The sequence below is a fragment of the Neophocaena asiaeorientalis genome, unplaced genomic scaffold (assembly GCF_003031525.2).
Source record: "Neophocaena asiaeorientalis asiaeorientalis breed wild unplaced genomic scaffold, Neophocaena_asiaeorientalis_V1.1 scaffold540, whole genome shotgun sequence".
NCBI classification, from domain to species: Eukaryota; Metazoa; Chordata; class Mammalia; order Artiodactyla; family Phocoenidae; genus Neophocaena; species Neophocaena asiaeorientalis.
Genome location: NW_020172141.1, coordinates 5,141,592 through 5,166,337, shown reverse-complemented (window position 1 = coordinate 5,166,337; position 24,746 = coordinate 5,141,592). Strand labels below are relative to the sequence as shown.

The window sequence follows — 24,746 nt, the reverse complement described above, 5'->3', positions numbered from 1 at the left end:
GACACGAGCTTGTGACACCTTATCTCCGAGGGAAGAGCGGTCCGTGGGGCCCAAATGACCAGATGGGAAGTGATCATGGGCCCACCCCTGTTTCATTCCCGGGCCACCAACATGGCCTCTGCGGTTCACACCTCGCACCTGGGAAGCCAGAAAGGGCAGCAGGTCAGTCACACTGGCCTCCTAGAAGCGAAAGTCCACTCTGGAGGGTGTTTGTGCAGAAGTTCTGCCTCGGGCGAGCCCTGCCGGTGCGAGAAGGCCTGGCCGTGGGGCGGCCGCAGAGAGGGCACCCGGAGCCCCCCTCCTGAGCTGTTTCTTCATCGAGGAGTAGAGCTGTATTCGCTGACTAGTGGCTGAACTCCAGCATTTAAATTTTGGTTAAAATCCAGCTTTGCAGTGTGGCAGTTTCACAGAATGCTTGATACCAACCAAGTATGTTTCTCTTCAAAGGGAGCTCAAAGGGGAACCAGGCCCTCCCGGCCCCGCCACGCTGGGGACTGGAACCTGCCAGGAGTCTCAGACGCACCTGAGTCTGAGTGGTGGGGGCCTGTGCAACAAACTCATCTCGTCGGGAATCTTAAGAGGTTTTCCCTGGTAATAGGTCAGCAAGCGTCCAAATGCTGAGAAACGCTTCAAAAGTCAGAGGGTGTCCGTGCTCTTAGTACTTTTTCAATCCTAAGTATTGCCTCGAAGGCCCAGGCACCAAAACCTTGAGGTTTGTTTCAACTTCACTTCCAGTCCTCCATGGCTCACGGGCCCAGCCGCTCCACGGCACGTGGGATCTTCCCGGACCGGGGCACGAACCCGTGTCCCCTGCATCGGCAGGCGGACTCTCAACCACTGCGCCACCAGGGAAGCCCCCACCCTGCCTTTTTAAAGCAGTCCAGGTTAAGAAGAACCTGCCCAGGCTGGCATTTATGCAGTAGTGATTTCCAGAAGCTCCACGGTAGACATCAGCTGAACCCTTTTCTAGCACCTGTGGCCCTGGGGACCCTGCTCCTTTAGTAGAATCTGGAAATGAGCTGTGATAGCCCAGCTGCCATTTCCTATCTAGCTCTGAACTTCTTGCTTCAGATCAGTTACTGTGTGCGAAGTATCATAGACTTCATCCCCAAACAAGTAACAAATCCCATGTCAAAATCCCAGGATGGCCGATAGATTCTCCCCAGAGTGCCAGGGCTGCTGCAGCTCGTGACACGTCCCCGGAGGCCCAGTGGCCTGGAAGATCTTGCACGCAGCTCGCCACCCACTGCACCACTGCTGGGCGCGTGCCCCCCCCCCCCCTTCCCAGCCAGATGGCACCTGGCCGGTCAGCTTCTCCACATGGCCCACGTCATCTTTGCACAGGCAGGAGCCCTCCTGGGCTGGTGCGGTCCATCAGTCCCTGTGGACAGCCTTCGGAGGCACCAGCCCCCCAAGCCAGCATCAGCTCTTACCTCCCATCTCCCTAGAGGCTCAAGAAAGTGCCTTGGCTCGTGCTTTGAAGCAAACCAGCTAGCTTTCTGGCTTTTTCCTAATATTGTGATAGAAACTGATACAACTGGAATTTTTGAGAGAGAGATGGTATTAACATTGCAAAAAGGAAAAGTATCAAATCTCTACTTCTGGCTGGAAGGAAAACCAGCCTAGCCTCAGCTAAGGCTGGAGCACACCCAGCTGTTCTGAGCCTGTCCTGCTTTGAGGTTTGGTTTCAGCTGCAGGGAGGAGGGAGCACTTGGCCATGAATCAAGTGCTGGTCTGGGGCCTAGCCTCCCGGGAGTGCTTGTGTGGTGGCCTCTGTCTCCTGCGGGCGGGGGGGAAGAGTCAAGCTCCTGGGTGTAAGGCTGTTTCCACAGCTGCGGAGGTGGCAGCCGCCCTGCCCGCTGCGCTGGAGCCCCGGGGCGTCAACTGCAGCTGTGTTAAGGCCACGGTGCGAAGCATAGTGCGTGAGGACGTTGTGTTAGTCGTGTTTTGAAAAGCTGTATTATTACTGCATGCTCCTCGTCGTGTGTGAGCGTGAGTCCCACCGGGTGAGCCGTGGTCACTGCGGCCAGGGCGAGAGCACGCTGCACATGCCACACGCGTGCCTGCAGCTCCCGGTGTGGCTGCACCAGAGTTCAACCAGTCATGCCAAACGAATAGTAGGAGGTGTACTTTTTAAGAAATTAATTTATTTGAGTTGAGATATTTTTGAGATATAAAAATTGGTTGTATTTTTTAAAGCTATAATTCTTGTAGACATTCTGTGGTTAAAAACTTGTGCTTATTATAAATGGTCATCTATGTTTTGCACTTGAGATTTGTGAAAAATAAAGTTTCTGTGGGAAGGTGACCTCTGGTTTCCTGATCACGGGAGGGAGGTGGTTGTCTGCTCAGCGGCTTGGGACCAGGTTTCCTGGCCTGCCTGCCCTGGGCTGGGGGAGGGGGATCACATCCCCCTCCTGCCCAGGTGCTGTAAGCGGCACTCCCACGGAGCTGGGTGGCACCCGAATAGAGCCGTCTAACTTGTGATTCTGATTGAAAGCACAGCAGAAGGGCCAGGACGCTCCCTCCTCGTTTGCGACGGTTATAACCGAGTCCTCCTTTGGTGCCCACGGGGGAGCAGATAGCAACGGGCAGCTCTTCCAAGCTCGAACTTCGGTGCTTCTGGCTGCCGCAGCAAGTCAGGGAAGCCCAGGGACTCTTAAGAGTGGAGTCTTCCCAGTGACCCTGCCCTCCACCCGTCCGGATAATTAAGGCTGAATGGCTAAATTGTATTTCATTTTTCCAGAACAACTATACGTAGCTGTGAGAAAGTGAGGTTCAGATTTAAACTCCTTAATAACTTGTCCCAGGATGACTAACACTGAGCCTTAAACAAATGTTGGTTTGTGAACAAGGTAAAAAAAGCAAAGTCCGAAACGGGCCTGTGTGGGGCCTCCAGGGCACTGGGTCCCTGGGCGGGCGGGCACTCCTCTAGAAGTCGGGCAGGCCGGGCAGAGGGAAGAGGGCGGCAAAGCTCTCCACCTCCGCCCTGAGTGCCGCCACAGCCCGCTGGTGATCCTCGGCCCCTGCCAGCTTCTCCGTGAACTCCTTCAGGGTAGCCTTCACCCCCACCGTGTCCTGGATCTGCAGGGTCAGCTCTATCCCTGCACCAGCGAGAGACGCCACTGCCCACGTGCCCCCGGCGGCCGGGCCCGACTGCTCTGCCGTCCACGCGCCCGCCACCCTCTCAGCCCACGCGGTCTGCTGGGCGATGCTCTGGCTCCCGGCCCTGCTCCAGCCTTGACGCAGAGCCGTCCTTCATCCCGACCGCACAGCCCCACGCGGCCAGTATCCACGCCTCTCCTCACCTCTGTGAATAAAATGGGCAACTTTTTTGAAATCTTCTTCCAAGAGTCCTCGGGATGTCAGCGCCGGGGTCCCCAGGCGCAGTCCGCTGGGCCGCAGGGCGCTTTTGTCACCTTCAAGAGAAACAGGCTCTGTCCCTGGGCTGCACCCGTCTCCCCACTGACCGTCGGGCACTGGGAAGGGGCTCGTGGGCAAAAGGAGTAGGCCCACGGACGCTGGCTCACACCTCGGCTGTGCTACTTGAAATATCAGGAGAGCCACCTTTTGCGACGTGGTCCTTGCTCCTGACACCAGGGCAGCATCTGTCTGGGTTTCAGGGGCATCACCCACATCTTATTCACGACCCACTGAGAAATGCAGCCGGTTTTCCAGAGGCCCCAGCCTCCCTCTCCCTCTCTGTCCCCAGCGGGGTCAGTGCCGTGTCAGAGGGGGCGGGCAGGGGAGCACGGCCTGGCCCCGTCCAACGCTGCACATCTTGTCCCCAGAGCCAAGTCACCATCGGCCTTGAGAGGTGCAGACAGGAGAGGGCTGAGGACGCTCACCTGGGCAGGTGTTCTTGTTGCAGGCGATGGAACAGGCTTCCAGCACCTTCTCAGCCCGGCCGCCGTCTGTGCCTTTGGAGCGGAGGTCCACGAGGATCAAGTGGTTGTCAGAACCACCTGGAAACCAGGTTAGACACATGGAAGCCAACCCCGTGCCGAGCCAAGGGATCTTTCTCTTTCAAAGAAATGGGGGTGTGTGACCCCCACCACGTGTCCTGCGGGGCTTTCATCACCTGCTGAAGACCACACACCCCAGGGCCTCAGGGTTTGAGAAGAAGCAGAGTAGTTTAAAAAGGGAGCCTGAGTATGCAGAGGGGGCTGAGGGCAAACGGCCAGCCCAGGCGGCCTGCTGCCACATCCCAACCTGTCAGGTGCCAGGGCAGCACCTCGAAGCCTGTTGGGGTGATGACGTCATCTGGGAATGTGCCCCTTCTCTCTAAATCCACCCTTAAGGCTCCCTCTAAGGGGGCCTCAGAGTAGCGGGCAGTGGGCAGTCTAGGTGACAGGGTGACGGGCACGTCAGGTGCAGACACTGCCAGCCATTGGGTGCTTTAACCCCAATCCTGCGAGGATGATGGTATTTTCAAAGTGGTGCAGAAGAGATAAGGAAGAACTTTCTGGAACGGCCCAAGGAATCTTCCAAGCACCCGATCTTCACTTTGAACTCTAGTTAATCCCTGGGTTAACTAGACCCCCATCGCTGACTTAGGCGATGACCGCGGCTTCAAAGACGCGTGTGGCCTAAGCGGATGCACGGCTCTGGACCCACAGCCCCCTTGCTTGCCACGTGGCTTTAGGAACCTCAGACGCCCATTTGTAAAATAAGACCAGTGATTCCCAAAGCTATCTCGAGGTTTGAACGAGGTCGTGAATACAAAGCTGCGGGGATCCCGAGTCACCCCAAGGCTGTGGCCACCGTGCCCAGGCCACGACCCTACAGCCACACCCTGACAGGGCCGGGACGGGCTCGGTTCCTGTCGTACCTGTGACCACTTTGTAGCCCAGCCCCATCAAGGTCTCGGCCAGAGCCCTGCAGTTGGCCAGCACCTGGCGCTGGTAGAGTCTGAACTCCGGAGTCATGGCCTGCTTCAGAGCCACCGCCACCCCTGGCAGGAGATGAAGACAGACCGTGAGTCAAAGAAACACCCGTCTCCACTTGGGCTTCCCAGCTTCTCAGTGTCACCCAGGGCGGCAGGTTACATCTCCTCCCAAAATGATCCCTTTTAACCCTGCAATTACCCGGCTAAGCCTCAGACCTCTCTCTCTGAGCAAGTGCTTTTGAGGCGGCCTCTCTCCAGCATGAAGTTTCGGGCTAAGGAAATCACCAGGGGAAAGCTGTTCCCAGCAAGATGGATTTTATGTCCTTTTTAAGCTCGACGTGTGTAAACGGATCACTTAGCTGCTGATGCTTTGATGCCAAATTATGCACCTTTCAGAGCAGAGTCCAGATGAGAGGTACAGGCCTGATCTACCTGCACACCCAGACTCCTCTGGGACCTTGTTCGATCCCCAGGGCTGCTTACAGGGGCACAGAGATGGAGGAGGATGCAAACCACGTGCCCACGTCCTGGCACAGGAGCCCCCAGTCCGTGTGTGGAGAACGGCCTGGAGAGGCTGGAGGGCTGGCATCCCCCCACTGGAGGGCGCTGAGCGGGTGGGTGTAAGGGGAGCGGCCCCTGCCCACTCTGGAGCCTAAAACTCTCCCTTCACTGCTCCCTCCACACCCCTTCTCGTATACACCGGTACTTCTCCTGACGGTCTCCCAATGGGGACAGGACACCTTTGTCCTGGCTCCCCCACCAACTGCTGTGCTCCAAAGACGGAGTAAAAGCTCTGAGGTCATCAGATTTTCTAAGGCTCGGGTACAACCAGAGAAGGAGTATGTCTATGACGGCTGCTGGGCCATCATGGAATAGGACCTAGGAGGTACCAGCGTGGCCCCAAAGTCAAGGCCGAGGGTCAGACACGGGTGTCGCCGTCCTCTCCCCTGGAGGCCAGGAGATCAGGGGAGGGCCGCCCGCCCGCTCACATGCTCCTTCGGCTGGGCAGTCTTCCGTTGTCAGGTCCCCTCCCCGCGGTTTCTCAGGGGCTCAGGTGGGGCCTGCCCGACTCAGTGGAGTGGCCGTCACCTCTGTCCCTGCTGACATATGCAATGCTCCCCTTCCCTGCCTCGTCAGCACCTCTTAGACAGTGCACACGCTCTGGGGGATGGGCTATGGGGGAGCCGCCCAAGGCGTGTGGCCACGGGGCCTGGGCAGGTGGGTCTGCATTACCAGCAATGGCGTGGTTGTGGGGGCCCCCTTGCAGGCCTGGGAACACGGCAGAGTTGATGAGTGACTCCAGGTTGTAGCGAGTCTCTCTGCCTGTCTTCGGGTCCACGCTGCGCACTCCTGGACAAAAGACAACACGGGACATGGGACAGGCGATCCCCTCTGTTTTCTCCCCACCTGGACACAGACCCGGCCCCACTCCTGGAGGCAATGCTGCAGGCCAGGGAGGGTGCTTGTTCCCAGGGGGGCTGGGTGGGGGAACCACCCTTCCTTTGACCCTTCAAAGGTCAAAGGAAGGGGCTTCCCTGGTGGTGCAGTGGTTAAGAATCTGCCTGCCAGTGCAGGGGACACGGGTTCGAGCCCTGGTCCGGGAAGATCCCACATGCCGCGGAGCAACTAAGCTCACGTGCCACAACTACTGAGCCTGCGCTCTAAAGCCCGCGAGCCACAACTACTGAGCCCACGTGCCACAACTACTGAGCCCACGTGCCTAGAGCCCGTGCTTGGCAGCAATGAGAAGCCCGTGCACCGTAACTAAACCCGCGTGCAGCAACAAAGACCCAGTGCAGCCAGAAAAAAAAAAGGTGAAAGGAAAGATGAAAATGTCCCTCCACTGAGATAGTAACAAAGAATACGCCTCGGGCATGTTTCCTCAAAGAACTGTCCAAGAGAGCAGTCTTCCAAGATGACTCCTTTGGGGGAGACGTGACTCATTTGGCCAGAAACGGAGAAGCAGCTTCCTTTCTGAGAAAAGTTGAGGACCAGTAATAAGAGCTGCCAGTGGAGCTGGCATGGAGCTTCTTGTGAGCCAGGAACTGCGCTGAGCAGTTTCCCTAAATTCATTCATTCGATCCTCACAACAGCAGTCCCCAGGGCCAGGTACTATTATTATGATCCCTGCTCTGGAGGTGAGGGACTGAGGCACAGAGAGGCTGCGCAACTAGCCAAAGATCACACAGCACATCCATGGCAGAGCCAGGACTTGCTCCGCCTGGAGGGTCAGTCGAGTATCACCAACATACAGTGGGGAAAACAAACGTCTCCCCAGCAGGTGGGAAAGGCTGCCTGCCTCAGAAACCTGAACACAACTGAGGAGGGGCCTCTGAGGGGCACAGAGGCAGCAGGGCTCTGAGAAGCCCAGTGGGCACATGGTGTATCCAGTCCTGGCCAGCGGGGTCCCGCAGGGGGTAAAAAGAGATGCGGTCACCAGAGGGGGGTTCTCTCTGCTGACGTGAGGTTACTGCACCGGGACTGAAGACTACGGGACCCTAATCCTGCTTCTCAGGAATGGGACTCCCAAATAAGGGGACACATGCACGTAGGCTCCATTATGGGGAGGAAAAATTCCTCACTCAAACGACAAACTCCTACTACGGTTTACACATCAGTGTCTTATGGTTTCATGACTGAGTCTTTCTCTGGGAGAACATGCTACAGTAAGTTCACCAATAACGCTGCACTGCGAGGTCTGCTAGAGCCCTGCCAGCCACGCACACCCTCCTGTCACCCCATCTTCTTCCACTCAACGGGATAAGTTGAGCCACAGGACGCTGGCCCCCAGGACACCCTTCCCCTTCCCCCTTCCCCCGGACCTGGACAGCTGTGCTCAGGGCTTCCTGCTCCTTACAGCATCTGGGTCAGTCTCCCCAGCTCCCTAAACCGACTGTGGGCCCCAAGAAGAAAGGCAGCCCTGGCCCCGCCCAGGAGCGCACCCTTCCTGTAGAAGATCATGCCGGCGCGGCAGCCCCGCAGGGTCTTGTGGGTGGTGGTGGACACCACGTGGCAGTGCTCGAAGGGGGAGGGCACCACGCCGGCCGCCACCAGCCCACTGATGTGTGCCATGTCGGCCATGAGATACGCCCCGTTGTCGTCAGCGATCTCACGCAGCCGGGCGTAGTCCAGGTTCCGGGAGTAGCAGCTGGTCCCTGAGACGGCAAGGGTGACACTAAGTCAGCTCGAGAGCAGAGCCGCCTCGGTTGGGCACGATGTCTGAAAGCCACCCTTGCCCCCTCTAAGGCCTGAGGATGGAAACGAGGGACGCCTGCAAATCCCGCCTGTGCCAAAGGCGACCCCCTGCTCTCTGCCCCTGTGTTGCGTGGCTGGGGCGGCCCCTGGCCATTAGCAGCCCAACTAGGCAGGGGCCAACGTGTCCAGATGCTTCTGGGGAACAGTGCAGGACTAACGGTCCTGACAGAAAAGGAAACAGACCCAAGCAGCTCAGCTGTGCGGCAGAAACCAGCAGGGAATGAGGACAGGGTGGGAACAGCACACAGGCTTGTTTGTGAGAGGCTGGGGCCCTGCCGGGCTCCTCACCTGCGATGATGAGCTTCGGGTGGAAGAGGCGGGCATTCTCCTCCAGCTGGTCGTAGTTGATGTAGCCGGTGTCGGGGTTCACCTGTGGACAGCACGGAGACGGGGGCTTGGGCCACTTCTTCCTGCCTGGCTGTCGAGGGTAAGAGGACACCCTCCACCTGCCCAGAGCTCTTTGCTGCCCTCGCTGCCAACCAGGACTTGTGGGCGAGACGGGGCACAAGCGCTTAGGCAACCAGGCATCATGGCTCTCCGACAGGATGCCCTGGGGGTCCTGGGCGAAGAGCGAGCCCTGCTCCTGACTCGCCACAGAAGGAACCAGAGGGACAAACATGCAGCACGTGTGCGGGTGCGAAGGCCCCGCCGCCTCACCCCATGTCCGTCTAGTCTAGACACATGAGGCGAAAAGAAGAGAGAAAGGCTCGGGGGCCCAAAGGCCACCCAGGCCGACGCTACTCGGACACCTCGATTGTGCACCGCGAAGGCCTGGGCACCAGAGGTGAGCCCCTTAGAACCAGTAACGGATCAGCAAGGCCCCTGGTTACAGGGCTGAAAAACAAAGGTCAATTATATTTGTGTGTGTGTGTATATATATATATATATGCAGGAAAAAATAGAAAACAAAATTTTAATAATATCATTACATTAGTTTTGAAAAACTGTGAAATATTTAACAAAAGATGAACAAGACCTCTGCACAAAGCACTATTGAGAAAAACTTAAAAACACCTAAAAAGAGTAATTAAGGCAGCGTGTGCTTGCAGGACGATCTGACAGACAGAACTGAGCTCAGAAGCAGAATCCTTTGTGCTGGAAGGCCACCCGCATGGTGAGGACGGGGGCGGCAGGGGGGCCCTGCAGGAAGGAGGCCTTCCGGCCGGTCGCAGCACTAGGCCAGGTGGGTGCCCACCTGTCGCCGGGGCACCGACCTCACCCCATACACAGAAATCCCTTCCCAGCAGACCACGGATCCATGTGCAGCATGTAAAACACAAAGCCTTTTTTTTTCACGGGGTCGGGGGGAACTCATTTCTTAGTAATTTCAGTTTATTAAACTTGTGTTAAAGCACTTGTGCTGGGGAGTGGGTATAACCACAGAGGGGTCGCTGTAGGGACACTTTAGGGGCATGGGAGCCCCTGGGGAGGAGGTGGTTGGAAGCCCCTGCCCCCGCGGGGGGAGGATTCAGGTTGGGTAGGCGCCCTTTCCAAATGAAAAAGGTGCCTACAGCTTAGCACAGTTACGGAGCTTGTGTGAGACGTCGCTGGGACTGGCGGAAGGATGCTCTGGGGCTTGGTCTGGGGCTTTGTTTCAAGGGCGTGAACCGGTTCCTCCTCAGTCACCTGAACTCGGTGAAGAAACTGTTGTCTTAATAAAAAATCAACAGCTGACCCACAGTAAAAAATTGGACATAATTCTAAAAGTTTTAAAAGAGACTGATTACAAAAAAAAAAAAAAAAATCTGTTGCTACTCTCTCCCTCCACATTTTGCTTTTTAAATTTGTGGGATTTTTTAAAAAGGCTTTTTGTATCTTGAAAATTCAACAATACAACAGCTCCTGGAAGGATTCACAGGCATTCGTCACAGGGCAGCAACAGGAAGTGGAGAGGAGAGATTCCTGCTGCGGTTCCTGTCTGCCCATGTGGGGCGACTGCCGGGAGGTGACGGTCCCCCAGAGAGGGCAGGGGCAGGGGCTGGGGAGGGGCCTGGCAGGGAGGCAGCCCCGCGGGCAGAGGAGGGAACTCGCTGGCTGGATTTTTCAAAGAGCAAAGTTAGCTCAGCGAGCGTAATGCTGCGCGGCTGCCGTGGCTCAGTGGGTGGCGGGGCACGTGGAAATGACCAGGGGCGGCCATTCGACAAGAAACACCGGAGACGGGTCCAGACACAAGGAAGCAGCACCCCGTGCACCACAAGCCACGATGCAGGTTACCTGCTTTCCACCCCACTCTGGTCGTCCCTGTTGATAAGCCGCCACGCCTCCGCGAGCCCACCAACCTTACATGCGGTTTTTGACCACACTGTTTATGATGACGAGGGCTGGTCCCATGCCGGGCACAGGCGGGTACTGGGTGCAGCTGGCTGAAGTCATGTCTGGCAGGGGCGGGGGTGTAGACACAGGCTACTCTCACCATGCCAGGCGTGGGTGGCCGCACGGCCCCAGCTCTAGCCCCCCACCTGCAGGGACTCGGCCGGCGTGGAGGGCTGCGTGCTGGGTCCACCCCTGGGGGGTCTGGCTGTCACGCCCCCCCCGGTTCTGGACCAGCCAGCACCCCGACTGCGGCTGAAAGCCGTGGTCAGTCGCCTCCCCGCCCGTGTCCCTGCGCTTCAGCTCAGCCCCTAGCGCTCCATCCCCTGCGAGCCCTGAGCGCCCAAGGGTCCCCAGGGCAGCGAAAGGACAGTGACAGGGGTACTCCCTGAGGTGCCTGGGAATGAAGCTCTGTATTCCCACGGGCGCGCCCAGCATTGGAGGCTTTGAGAACAGGCTGTGGAGCTGCGGAGAGACACACTTGTACCTTGTAGGGCATAGATTCGAAAAAGATGGACGTAGCGGAGATCTTCTTCTTGTTGGTCATGAACCCATGGGTCAGGTGGCCCCCGTCGGGCAGGTCCAGGCCCATGATGCGGCCGTGGGGCTCCACCAGGGCTGTGTACACCGCGAAGTTTGCGGGGGAGCCTGGAGCGGGCAGACCAGGGAGGTGCAATTACTCCTGCCCACAAGGCCGTCGACCAGGGTGGCCACAACAGGCCTGGCCGCGATGCACTCCTCTGGCCCCAGGTGCCCCTGGTGGGGACATTCAGAGACGGGGGCTGCCCGGGAGGCGCTCGTGTAGCTAGCAGCCGAGGGCGACAGGGGAAGACCCCAAGCCCAGCGGGATCCCCAGGAGGCTGGCAGGAAGGGGTCTGCCCAGGCCTGTCTGGACGTGGTGATTACCTGAGTAGGGTTGGACATTGACTCCCCAGCCCTGGGGGTCCAGGCCATAGACCTGCAGCGCTCGCTTCTGACAGAGGACCTCCAGCTCATCGATGAATTCCGTCCCGCCGTAGTACCTGCAGGGAAGGCAGGGGACGTGGGCCCACGCAGCCCACCTCTGCACTGAGGACGGAGGAGCAAGGGTGAGAACGCGCACCCTGAACCCACGCGACAGCTTCCGCCAGCGCCCAGGGGGCTGTGTCTGGCCATCTGTGAGGAGGGGCGGACAGACCTTAGGGACACTGTCACGGCTGTGTGATCACCTATGTGAGGGGCCCACAGGAGTCAATTCACAGGGGCGGGGTGGGGAACAGTGGTTGCATTCTAATAAAATTTTACTTTTGGTTGAGTAATTCCATATCAAAATTTATCATGCATTTGTATTTTTTATTATTTGTATACTAATACTTGTAATAACTCAATCCAGAAGAAATTTTTAACACTTAGGCCTTGTGGTCACAAACAGCTTTAAAAGTTTTAAACTAAATGTATATACGTTTTCTGAGTATAGTGAAAACCACATAACATAAAATCTGCCATCTTGGGACTTCCCTGGTGGTCCAGTGGTTGGGAATCTGCCTTCCAGTGCGGGGGACGTGGGTTCGATCCCTGGTCAGGGAATTAAGATCCCGCATGCTGTGGGACACCTGGGCCTGAGCGCCACAACTACTGAGCCCATGTGCTCTAGAGCCCGCGTGCCACAACTAGCGAGAGAAGCCTGTGTGCTGCAGTGAAAGATCCTTCATGCTGCACCGAAGATCCCACGTGCCGCAACTAAGACCCAATGCAGCCAAATAAATAAATATTTAAAAAAAAAAAAAAAAAAAAAAAATAATCTGCCATCTTATTAACCATGTTTAAGCATTCAGTTCAGTAGTGTTACCTTGACAAGTACGTTCACGTTGTTGTGGAACAGATCTCCAGAACATTTTCATCTTGCAAAACTGAAACTCTGTATCCACTGAAGAACAGCTCCCCACCCCCTTCCTGCCCCTGGAAACCACAGTTCTACTTTGTTCTGACAATTCCAGGAACTTCATCTACGTGGAATCATACAGTATTTGTCTTTTTTGTGACTGGTTTATTTCATTGAGCATAATGTCCTCAAGGTTTATCCATGTTGGAACAAGTGTCAGGATTTCCTTCTTTTTTGAGGCTGAAGGACATTCCAGTGTATGGATGGACCACAGTTTGTGTATCCACTCATCCAACAGTGGACACTTGGGTTGCTTCCACCTTTCGGTTCTTGTGAATAATACTGCAATGAACATGGGTGTACAAATATCTATTTGAAGTCCTGCTTTCAACCCTATTGGCTAAACACCCAGGAGTGGGATTGCTGGATCATATGATAGCTCTATTTTTAGTTTTCTTTAGGAACCTCCATACTGTTTTCCATAGTGGCGGCACCGTTTCACATTCCCACCAACAGAGCACAAGGCTTCCAGTTTCTCCACATCCTCGCCAACAAATGTCATTTTATTTTTGGATAGTAGCCCTCCTAGGGGTGTGAGGTGGTATCTCACCGCGGTCTTTTTCCGGCAGGCGGACTCCCAACCACTGCGCCACCAGGGAAGCCCCTCACCGCGGTCTTGATCGGCATTTCCCCGGTGGTTAGCGATGCTGAACGTCTTGCGTGTGCCTGTTGGCCAGAGTCACTGTTTCATGGGTACAGAGCTTTGCTTCCACAAGATGAAAAAGTTCTGGAGATGGATGGTCACCATATCAAGAGTGTACTTAATGTCACTGAAGTTTTCACTTAAAAATGGTAACTTCTACGGTATGCGTATTTTACCACACTAAAGAGGGGGAATGTGAGGTTTGTACTCACAACACTTCGGACACCAAACGTGTGGGCTTTTTCCTCACACCGACCAGCTCTGACAACCCAGTTGCCCTACGGTTCAGTTTTGACCTAGCTGCCCCGAGTTAGCGCCAGACCTACAGGACCTGCAAGGTTTGGGCCCCCCCATTCCGTGTGATGAGCCTGGGGCTCCTGTAACACCCCCTTAGGTCCAGCAATTGCTAGAAGGACTCACAGAACTCAGGGCGGCACTCTACTTACTGTTCCCGGTTAATTATAAAGGACACAACTTGGGCTGCCCTGGTGGCACAGTGGTTAAGAATCCACCTGCCAACGCAGGGGACACGGGTTCAAGCCCTGGTCCGGGAAGATCCCACGTGCCGCGGAGCAACTAAGCCCGTGCACCACAACTACTGAGCCTGTGCTCTAGAGCCCACGAGCCACAACTACTGAGCCCGTGAGCCACAACTACTGAAGCCCGTGCGCCTAGAGCCCGTGCTCCGCAACAAGAGAAGCCACCACAATGAGAAGCCCGTGCACCACAGCAAAGAGTAGCCCCCGCTAGCCATAACAAGAGAAAGCCCGTGCGCAGCAACGAAGACCCAACGCAGCCAAAAATAAATAAATAAAATAAACTTTAAAAATAAAGGATGCAACTCAGGACAAATGAAGAGATGTGTGGGCAGGGTATGGGGAAGGGGCTTGGAGCTTCCACGCTCCCCACCAGGCGCCACCCTCCCAGCACCTTGATGTGTCCTCCAGGCAGGACGGTCCCCAAGCCTCGCTGCTCAGGTTACTATGAGGCCTGACCGGTGAGATCGGCTGCCACGACTGACTGGGTCTCCAGCTCTCCAGCCAGGCCACCAGCCCCCATCCCGAAGCGCTCGAGGGGCCACCAAGTGTCACCCCCTTAACACACACTAGGTTCGGTGGGAAGGGCTCATCGTGAGTAGCAAAAGCTGCTCAAGGGATTTGGGAGCTGTGTCAGGAATGGGACAAAGCCCCGATACCCTTCTACCATACTCTTGGGGTCCACAGAATTGAACACTTTACCTGGGGGTACTGAACGGCACGCATATTACATCTCAATAAAACTGATAGAAAATACAAACCAGAACTTTGTTTTTCAACTTGTATCAGGCAGCCGTTAATGCTAGATCAATCTTGTTTTCAAATATTAACTCTGAACACTAACGATGCTCCAAAAGGTTAACTGACGTTACTAACAAAACAGGAAAATGAACATGGTTAATAATCACCTCTTAAAAGAGTATTTTACCATGAATAAACGAGTTAATTATCTGCACACCTATTTAAGTTTTTAACGACAGTCTTATTTGGTTCAGGGAAGGAACTGAAAACCACAGAACTAGTCTTACAGCTGAAAGGGGCTTCACGGACTGATCTGGAGGGTCGCTTCTGCCTCATACTTCCTGCTCTGTGACCCAAAGGGCCTGGTCTCCCACAGCTTGCGGGAGAGCAGCCCACGCCAGGGACAGAGCTGTGGACGGGCAGGATGTCAGGCTGCACCATTTTCCAGGGGAGCAAAGACAGGACGGGATCTGAGGTCACTGCAAGTCTCCCACAGAGGCAGCTGGGAGCTGTGGCAGGAGCCACGTGGCAACAGGGCCCATCAGACTGGAGCAGCCTCCTTCACGAATTCCCCAGTTCCTTATCTGAAAAGGGGTGAGCGTGCTTACTTTGTGGTCGGGCTGTGGATACCTAAAAATGAGGGCGTGTGACCACGCTTCGCGCTGCTAAAATGCGAGAAAATGAGGCTCGGGGGTGAAGAGTCAGCGAGCGCTCAGGGAGCGGCAACGCGGCCCCGGCTGCTGTCCCTCCGCAACCCCACTTTCCCCTCCATCCCCTCCCCCCCACACACACACACCCATCTGCCCACGCACCCCATTCTGTTCTGGGCTAGGGATTTGGTTTTGGCCTGGGATCCAAGCCACGGTCGACTTGACCCTCCAGAGAGCGGATGCCCCTCACTCATGTCGCCATGGGAACAGGGCTGGGGTGGGGGGTACTGCTGTGGCCACAGCGCCCTCAGCCCCAGCAGGAAGCAGCAAGGCTTCTGTACCACACCTCTCTGCAGAGGCACCGAAGCATTTTCTACAAGGTCAGCTGGAAATGCCGGAACCCCCGGGGCAGCCTGGGGTTTGGAGTGTGTGTGGTTTTCCAACAACAACGGCCAATTCTCGGACACCAACTAGGTGTCCAGTGATTCCACTCGGTTCCGACACTGACCACCCAGAGTCAGCACGGACCCACGGGCTGAGGGCTCAAGCCCACAAGTCCACCCCCAACTTCAGACGTCAGGAGAAAGTCCCCGGTCACCAGGCCACCCACACTGCTGCCCAAGGTGGCTACAAATTCTGGGGTGCTCACAAACCCCTCAGGTTCGATAATTCACTGGAACAACTCGGGACTCAGGAAAGTGCTTTACTTATGATCACTGGTCTATCATGAAGGACTCACCTTGGGAACAGCTTAATGAAGGAGACGCGTGGGACAAGGTAAGGGAGGTTGTGTGACCCACAACCACTGCCCTCCGGCTGCCCCACCCTGCCCCTTCCAGGGGGTTGGGCGTCGGGGGCCAAAAGTGCTGACCCTCTAATCAGTGTAGCATGGCATCTCCACTCCAAGGTGACCCTCCCTTTTCCGTGTCCTCTGGGACACAAGTGTACAAATTTGCAAAAACCTCGTGTTAATTCGGGAATCAGCATCTTTGCCTCACAATGACTGTAATGAAAACCAGAAATGAACACGACTTCTTGTGGTTCTCGGGGTGAAGGAGTTGACGGAAATCACCGGGTAGGTAAACGCAGCACTTAAAATGCTGAAACGCTTTCTAGGATGAGAGGTTATTTTCACTTCGGGGTCCCCTTCCTGCTACAGAGGCGATTCCCTGCACAACCTTCCACTAAGCACTGACATTCCTCTGGAGGTTCAGCTACGGCCGGCAGCTGCTCCTTCGGGCCTGGCTGGTATTCCAGAAAGGCCCCAGGGGGACGGTCCAATGGACCCCGACTATCCTGCCCTGACAGCATCGGTGCCGCCACCCTCTGGGAATTGTAAGAGAGGAAACAGAAGGCCCCGCTGTTGAGAACTTGGCTGTCTTCTGAAATTTCCCCAGTTTTAGACTCCATCCTGATTCACTGCCTCGGAGGCAGGCCTGGATGACACTCACGTACCTTTGGCCCGGGTACCCCTCGGAGTACTTGTTGGTTAGGCAAGAACCCAGGGCCTCCAGAACAGCCCGGCTGGCAAAGTTCTCGGAGGCGATCAGCTCCAGGCCGACCCTCTGCCGGTTACTCTCCTTCTTAATGATGTTGTAAACCTGACGAGAAGAAAACAGGCGCTGAACACTGGGACGTTTCAGTTGAACGTTTTGCTCTGATCAAAGCTATAACCCAGTAAAGAGAAGAGATGCTATTACACACTCATACTTTGCCCTCAGAAGCCGAGCATAACCGAGGTGATTCCCACAGCACCTAAGGAACAGAGGAAATCTTCCTCAAAGCTTTTAGCACCTGGGAAGGAATTAACAGAAAATGAATTAAGGAAAACAAAACGATGGAAGAGAAGACGATCCTTAAAACACATATCCCACAGAATTTTAAATTCTATACCATCTTGTTCTTTTCATCCCTACAGTTCACCAAGTTTTCCCTCCTGAACCTTGCTCCCCTTCCTTAAAATAAAAGATGTTTAGATAAATCCACAGAGACAGAAAATAGACCAGTGGTTGCCTAGGGCTGGGAATTTGGGGGGTGGATGGGGTGACTGCTAATGGGTTTGAGGTTTCTTTTTGGAGGGATTAAAATGTTCTAAAAGTGATCGTGAGTACTCTAAAAACCACTGAATTGTGTACTTTAAATGGGTGACTTGTATGGTAAGTGCGTTCACTCATCTCACACATAAAGCTGTTGTAGAAATACGTAAATAAAAGATGCTTCTAGAAATACTCCTCTGGGGCTTCCCTGGTGGCGCAGTGGTTGGGAGTCCGTCTGCCGAAGCAGGGGACACGGGTTCGTGCCCCGGTCCGAGAAGATCCCACATGCCGCGGAGCGGCTGGGCCCCGTGAGCCATGGCCGCTGAGCCTGCGCGTCCGGAGCCTGTGCTCCGCAACGGGAGAGGCCACGACAGTGAGAGGCCCGCGTACCGCAAAAAATAAATAAATAAATAAGAAATACTCCTCTGAGTGTAAGGAAAAATGTAAGGTCAAATCTCAATGACCGACTGGTCCCCCTTTCCTCGGGAGCAGCCAGCACAGTGCTCTGCACTTCGCAGAAACTCAAATATCTAAATTTACCCTCAAAGGACTTTTAGCCACTTTGCAGCCACTGCCTATAAATCCGCCCTCTTACCTGAACCGCAAGGCTGTCCCGAGCACGGTTTATTTCTAGTGAGAACTAGCGGTCTGAACAAGGGCCTCCAACATCAGAACACCCGATAGGACCCGCAGTCTCACCTCCACGTCGCTATCTTTCAGGGGCTGCGCCAGCATCTTCTCATGCGAGGACCACAAGTTGGCATCCACGGGGGCTCCGTTGACGGGAGTCGCCATCGCGCTGGTTCAGAGTCGCCTAAAAATGGGAAAACTTCCAACATTAAACTCAGTCACAGCTTGGGGCTTCCCTGGTGGCGCAGTGGTTAAGAATCCACCTGCCAATGCAGGGAACACGGGTTCGAGCCCTGGTCCAGGAAGATCCCACATGCCGCAGAGCAACTAAGCCCGTGCACCACAAGTACTGAGCCCGCACGCCACAACTACTGAAGCCTGCGCGCCTAGAGCCCGTGCTCCGCAACGAGAAGCCACTGCAATGAGAAGCCCGTGCACGGCAACAAAGAGTAGCCCCTGCTCGCCGCAACTAGAGGAAGCTTGTACGCAGCAACGAAGACCCAATGCAGCCAAAAATAAATAATTAAAAAACCCTCAGTCACAGCTCAGTTCCTGTCAGTTCCTGAGTCGCCAAAGTACTGACACACGTGTTAGCCTTGCCCCCAGAACCACCTGGAGACCACGAGGACTCTGCTGCAGAACCACCACAAGGGCTCCCTGCTGGTTCATCAGGAGACCCACCCTCCTCGCCTCGAGGCCAAACCAGCCTCAAGGAGCCCGACATCCCCTCTTCACAGCTGAACTTATCCTAGTTGTGGCTTAGCTCTAAGCCAGCTTCCTTGAAGGCAAGGACTGAGGGTTACTTTTAAAAAAATCTCCCACGGTACCAGGCACAGCCATACAGGAGTAATATTTGCCAAGTGAGCAAGTGAATTGCTGGCTTATGTATTATTCCCTCCATTTTTCAAGTACTGAAAATGAGACTCAGGAAAGTATCTTAGCCAAGGGCTGCAGAGCCCGCTGGCCACGGAGGACAGACTCAAACCCCAGCTCACACTCCACACACCCAGAGTCCCGCCGCCGGGGCTGCAGGTAAAGCGCGCGCTGGCTGGAACCCAGGCCTCCCGTAAGGACCATGGTCAGAGGCACACGCCTGTGTTCAGCATCACTGCAGTACAGCCAAAGGGACAGGAGTGTGTCTTATCATATGGCTGGAACCCAGGCCTCCCGTAAGGACCACGGTCAGAGGCACACGCCTGTATTTGGCATCACCGCAGTACAGCCAACTGGACAGGCGTGTGTCTTAACATACGTTCCCACAAAGAACGAGCATTTGAGCTCAGTGGTATTTCTGCTCAAGCGAGAGCTTAAATATTTACAGGAACTGACCTCCTTTAATCAATAGTTGGCAGCTTTTCAGTGCTCTCCATGAATTAGGTAAGTTTTCATTTCAAATTCTTTCCCTCGATAATTACTTGATGGAGGCCTGCAGCAGCCATGGCATTGGGATTGGGAACACAGTGGGAACCAAACGGGCCGAACCTTCGTGGCGCTTACCGGGGGAGGCGAGCAGGAAACAGAGCAAGCGCACTAAATGCAGGTGGATAACTGAGCCACAAGGACTAGAGCTGGGGGCGGGCTCAGTCTGGACAGTGGCTGTTGGAGGAGAGGACACCAGACGGAGCACTGGGTGTGTATACATAATATATATAATATATACATAGGTCTCTGCTCCTAAAACCCCCACGATTCCCTGGGGGATGGGAGTATCTTTTGTCCTGGTGAGGCGACTCCAGGCGGGCTCCTGGATGGGCACTGACCACCAGAAAGACCAGGCCATGATGAGAAGCTTCGCAGCACCCACACGGCCAGCCCCAACTCCTCCACAGAGGGGAGGGGGGGCTGGAAATGGGGTTAATGACCCATCAGGCCTCCAGGAAGAAGCCCCTATAATATCCCAGTACCACAGGGTTCGGGGAGCGAACCAGGTGGGTGAACATTCCACACCGAGTGGGTGATGCACCCCAACTCCACAGGGACCCTCCCCGGCCCTGCCCCGTGCCTCTCTCTCTCCATCTGGCTGCTCATCTGTGTCCTATGTCACATCCTTTAATAAACCGGCGAACGTAAGTGTCTCCCTGAGTTCTGTGAGCTGCTCTAGCAAATGCTCCAGTCCACGGGGGTCCTGGGAGCCTCGGATTTGTAGGCAAGCCCGACAGAAGCTGTGGGTCACCTGGGGACCCAGTACTCGCAACGGCACCTGAAGTGGGCCGGGGGAGGCTGTCTGCTGGGACGGAACACTTGACCTGTGTGGTCTGTGCTAACTCTGGTTAGTGTCAGAACTGAGTTCAATTTTAAGACACCAGCTGGTGTGGCAGGAGTGCTGGGTAAGGAACTGTCTGGTGTCAGAAGTGCTGTGACTGGTAGTGGGGAGAGTAAAGGTGAGACACAGCAGAAAGAGCACAGTTTTTCCTACACAAGTACAGACAGTATAATTTGCTAGACAAATATACCCAGTAAATAAATAGGCTAATAGTTCCCCAGTCACAGGGGTCCTCCTTCATCTCTGGGAGAGCTACTGAAAAGACACCATCAGTAAACTTTAACCAGGAAATCCCTAACTGGGACTTTTGAAGCAGCCGTTATTTTAACTCGAGCACAGCATGATTAGAAATGCGGCCACTCCTACAAACCCAACAGTGAGTGCTGGGACTTAAATGCCACGAATGCTTCAGCAGCAGAGGCGGCACAGGCCACCGTGCCAGGGCCTCATCCACATTGTGCCAGAAGTGGAGAGACGTGGGTGCTCTGGGCATCCTGCCCACGGCTCCTCCCAACTCAAGCCCGGATTCCCACGTGCCCTCAGCAGGTGGCAAACCCACAGAAAAAGCACAAGAGACAAAACAGGCCCTCTGGTCCTAGAATCTCAGAGAAAAGCTTCTTTTAAATACCTACTACTCAAGGTTAAAGAGGATTCAAAGGTGGCAAGCAACACAGAGCAGGTATTTCTCAACCACCAAGTAACTGAAGTCCGTTTGGAGCCCCCTCTCCCCGCCCTCCCCCCAGGACAGTCAGATCTACAACCGTCCCTGAGAGGCACTCAGACCAGCTCTGCTCAGGAAGAAACTGCTCTCTGCTCTCCAGATGTGGTCTCGCTCGTCTCACTCAGTGTCACCACCTGTGGCCCTCTGCCCTCTCTGCAATCCCTTCTCTTACCCAAGTTGCAAACTCGGAGTCCCAGTTCCTTCTCCACCCTGGGGAGGGCTCTCTGTGTGGCCGGCGCCCCCTCCTAGGTGGGCAGTGCCCCCCCTGCTCTCACTGAAACCCCGTGGGGGAGTTTTCCACCATGTATCCTGTTCCCACTCGGGTCAAGTCATCCCCCAAATGGAGTGCTCAGTCCACACCCAACTTGAGTTCTAATTAAGCTTTTTTTTTTAAACCACGAAGAAGCCTGAATTCTTTATTCAAACAATAACTTCAAGGTTTTTTGACTTGTTTCAATTAAATCAGTAATATCTATTACAGATATAATCTATTATATCCTGGGGCATTCTAAACTACAGTAAGAAAAGCAAAGATCCTGAATGTGACGGTTAGTTCATGGGCCAGCCTGTCAGGGCTGAGGGACACCCAGATAGCTGGCAAACAAGTGAGACAAAGATCCTGAGACTGTGCTGTTTTAGATCAGAGGGAAGATCATTTTTAACTGATACTATATTTAGGGAAGACATACTTACCATCTATTCTTCGAGTCCGGAGGTTGGCTGGAAAACAGTACACCCTGAACTTCTCTCATCTTTTTTGAACTGTGATATAAGTGCCCAGTTCAGTGGCACTGAATACACTCACACTGTCGTGCAGCCGTCCCCACCACCGTCTCCAGGACGCTTCCATCTTCCCAGACTGAAACTGTCCCCATTAAACATACTGTTCTCTTCTCCTCCAGCCTGGGGTTAAAAACTATTCTAGGGCTTCCCTGGCGGCGCAGGGGTTGAGAGTCCGCCTGCCGACGCAGGGGACGCAGGTTTGTGCCCCGGTCCGGGAGGATCCCACGTGCCGCAGAGCGGCTGGGCCCGTGAGCCATGGCCGCTGAGCCTGCGCGTTCGGAGCCTGTGCTCCGCAACGGGAGAGGCCACAATGGTGAGAGGCCCGTGTACCGCAAAAAAAAAAAAAACCACACAAAAAAAACTATTCTAGTTTCTATCTCTATGAATTTGACTATTTCAGGTATGTCATGTAAATGAAATCACAGAATATTTCTCCTTTGTGTTTGGCTTATTTCACATAGCATAATGTCATCAAAGTTCACGCATGTTGGAGCATGTGTCAGAATTTCCTTCCTTTTAAAGGCTGGGTAATAGTCCATTGTATGGATAGACTATGTTTTGTTTATCCATCCATCCACTGCTGATACCTGGGCTGCTCCCACCTCTTGGCTATCGTGAGTAACACTGCTATGAACACGGGTGTACAAATATCAAGTCCCTGATTTCAATCCTTTTGGGTATAGGCCCAGAAGTGAAACTGCTGGATCATATAGTAATTCTGTTTAATTCAAAATAAGCTTTTGGTATTTAGGAGCTTTACTTCACTATTATTAGCCTACAGTGGATTCATTCATTCCTTCAACAAATATTTATTGAGTGACTCCTATATCCCAGGCACTGAGCTAGGCGCTAAGAATACTAGGGTCAGCAAGACAGAGGCCCTGCTTTTATGAAAAGCAGGCTCTAAAAAAGTAAACAAGAAATACGCGGGATAACTTCAGGGGGTGATGACTGTTATGAGGGCAATAAACGGGTGGCGGGCTTCTGCAGACCGGCCGTGCAAGGTGCCTGAGCTAAGATCTGAACGGCGGAAAGGAGCCAAGCTTATGAGATGGGGGAAAGAGCCATCACCAACAGCAAAGGCCCTACAATGGGAAGAGGTTTCACTTGTTGAGGGGCAGAAATCAGGAACAAAACAGAGACACAGGAGATGAGATCTGAGGGCCCAAAGGCCAGAGCTGGGATGGGAGAACAGATTCTCACCTTGACAGTACATAGCTGACAAGTTATTTCCCAGTGCACCTCTTTGAGAAATAACTGTCTGAAACTAACAACTAGAGAAACCCAATTGGAGAAGATCCAGGTTCCTTATGGAAGAGCAGGTGGACATCTCACAGGCTGGACCCCTCCCATTCTCCACTTCCCAACCGTGAAGACCACACCCCCACACCCCACACCCAGGGGAGCTGTGCTGAACTCACTGCAGAGGCAGCCTGTGGGGTTCAAGCCCCGCCCCCACGTCCTAATGTGCAGCCCCAGGTGCTGACACCTGTTTGTCGGTCCCCTCATATATGACTCAGGGACGACAGTTCTGAGTTAATTGGGAGTTAAATGAGGTACCAGACACAGAGCACTCAGACAGGGCCAGGCAGAGTAACTACTCAAAAATCAGCAGCTACTATTGTTATGAAAGACACCTGGGGATCTTAGAGCCATGTTACTACCACTCAGTAACCCCAGCTGAGCACCCCAGGAAAACACATCTCACTGCAGCGGTTACTATGTTACACTGTTGGTGCTTCCACTGGAGAAATGTCACTCACCTCTGGCATGATCCTCACCTCAACCCCAGGGATAAACAGTCCAAGTACGTGAATTTACTTGCCAAGGTTACCAGCCTCTCCATGCCCCCAGATCTTCCCTGGGCCTTTGTCACCCAAGTGGTACCAGCCAGGAGTCTCCTGAGGGAACTACCATCTGTCCGTGTTCCCTACTTTATAAAGGAGGAAACAGACTCAGAAGCTAAGTGGCTTATAATAGTGAGAGTCAGAATCAACTCTTTTCCGTGACACTGCACTAAATAAAAGCACAATCGCCCACGTCCGCTGCATGTTCCTTCAAGTAAAAAAATTATGAGTCCATAAGAACCTGAACTGGTGTTTCCAGTCCGCCAACTCTGCCCGACTGAAGCGCATGTTTGTGCCAGCCTAAGCTGACCAAGGGTCGCTTAACTTCCTGGACCTCGACGTGCAGGGCCCCGGGCCAAGAACCCCACAGGGCAGCGCTTGTCTCCTAGGCCGGGATGAGGGATGGGGAAGCCAGGCGCAGGCCCGCCCCGCAGGGCGACCGCACGTGCAGCGGCACCGCGCGGGCTACGCCACTCTGCAGGCTGCAGGGCAGCTCCCAGGCCCGCCGCCCTCTCCGAGCTTCCCCTTCCCCGCCTGCGAAATGGGCTACAGAACAGCACTCGGCTGCAGAACCGCCGTGAGGATACTGTGGCGAGGTGACGCGCTGCACTGAAACCTAAAGTGCTCCACGAGCAACGCGGCGGCCAGCACGGGCAGCGAGCCTTCGCAGCTGCGGCCGAGGCCACCGCTCCCCCCACCGCCCCCGCCCCGGCACGGGTCTCGACCCGGGGCCGCGCGCGCGCACTGCCGCCGGGTCCCTCACCCCAGGCACCAGCAAGGCGCTCCGCACTCACCCGACCTCGCTTCTCGGAGCCGCGGTTAAGTGCAGCCTGGGACACCGCGCCACTCGGTGCGGCCGGCTACACCGGAGTCTGGACCCGCAATTCCGCGCCCCCCGCCACGTGATCCGCGCGTTAGGCAGGCACCAGAACCTGGCGCGCAGCGCCCCGGCCCGGCCCCGCCCCAGGAGCGCCCAATCAGAGCGCGCATCCCGGCGAGCCCCGCCCCAGAGGCGTCCAGTCAGAGCGCGAAACCGGGCGAGCCCCGCCCCCGGAGGCGCCCGCGCTATTGGCTGCAGCGGGCTGGGCCCCGCCCAGCACGGTGGAGAGGTGCCCCTGCTCACCTGGGCCAGGGGACATGGTGTCATCCGCCCGGGCTGCGGGCCAGGGGCCGGGGATTTCCGAGAAGACGGAGGATTAGAGGTGGATTCTGTTGCTATACTTATGCATTGTCCTACTTACAGGTTAGCACAGTGGTCATTTAAATAGGACAAACGTGGGTTCCAACTCCGACACTATTATTCTGCACATACAGAATCCTAGACCAGTCACTTCACTTATTGAGTTTCATACTTCTCATCTTTGAATTGGAGATAATTATATCTGCCTGGCAGGGCTGTTGGGAGGACTCATAGACATATCTAAAACACTTGACATTGTGCCTGACACACAGTAAGGGCTCAATAATATAAACCATTGTTAAGAATTTAAAAACCGAGGGGCTGCACGATATAGGGAAAGAG

The 24,746-nt window shown here is 54.9% G+C and overlaps 1 protein-coding gene across 1 annotated transcript; it reads right to left on the bottom strand.

Moving 5' to 3' along the window:
• Window positions 1-2,717: 2,717 nt before the first annotated feature.
• Window positions 2,718-24,146, bottom strand: SHMT1 (serine hydroxymethyltransferase 1). Its single transcript, XM_024753787.1, has 12 exons — window positions 24,019-24,146; window positions 17,680-17,794; window positions 16,400-16,545; window positions 11,360-11,475; window positions 10,941-11,101; window positions 8,432-8,513; window positions 7,831-8,043; window positions 6,122-6,238; window positions 4,832-4,954; window positions 3,849-3,965; window positions 3,309-3,419; window positions 2,718-3,104 (listed from the first exon to the last, which is right to left on the bottom strand). Exons 2-12 carry the CDS (start codon window positions 17,773-17,775, stop codon window positions 2,932-2,934), a joined length of 1,455 nt encoding a protein of 484 aa, XP_024609555.1. The 5' UTR covers window positions 17,776-17,794; window positions 24,019-24,146; the 3' UTR covers window positions 2,718-2,931.
• Window positions 24,147-24,746: the final 600 nt, after the last annotated feature.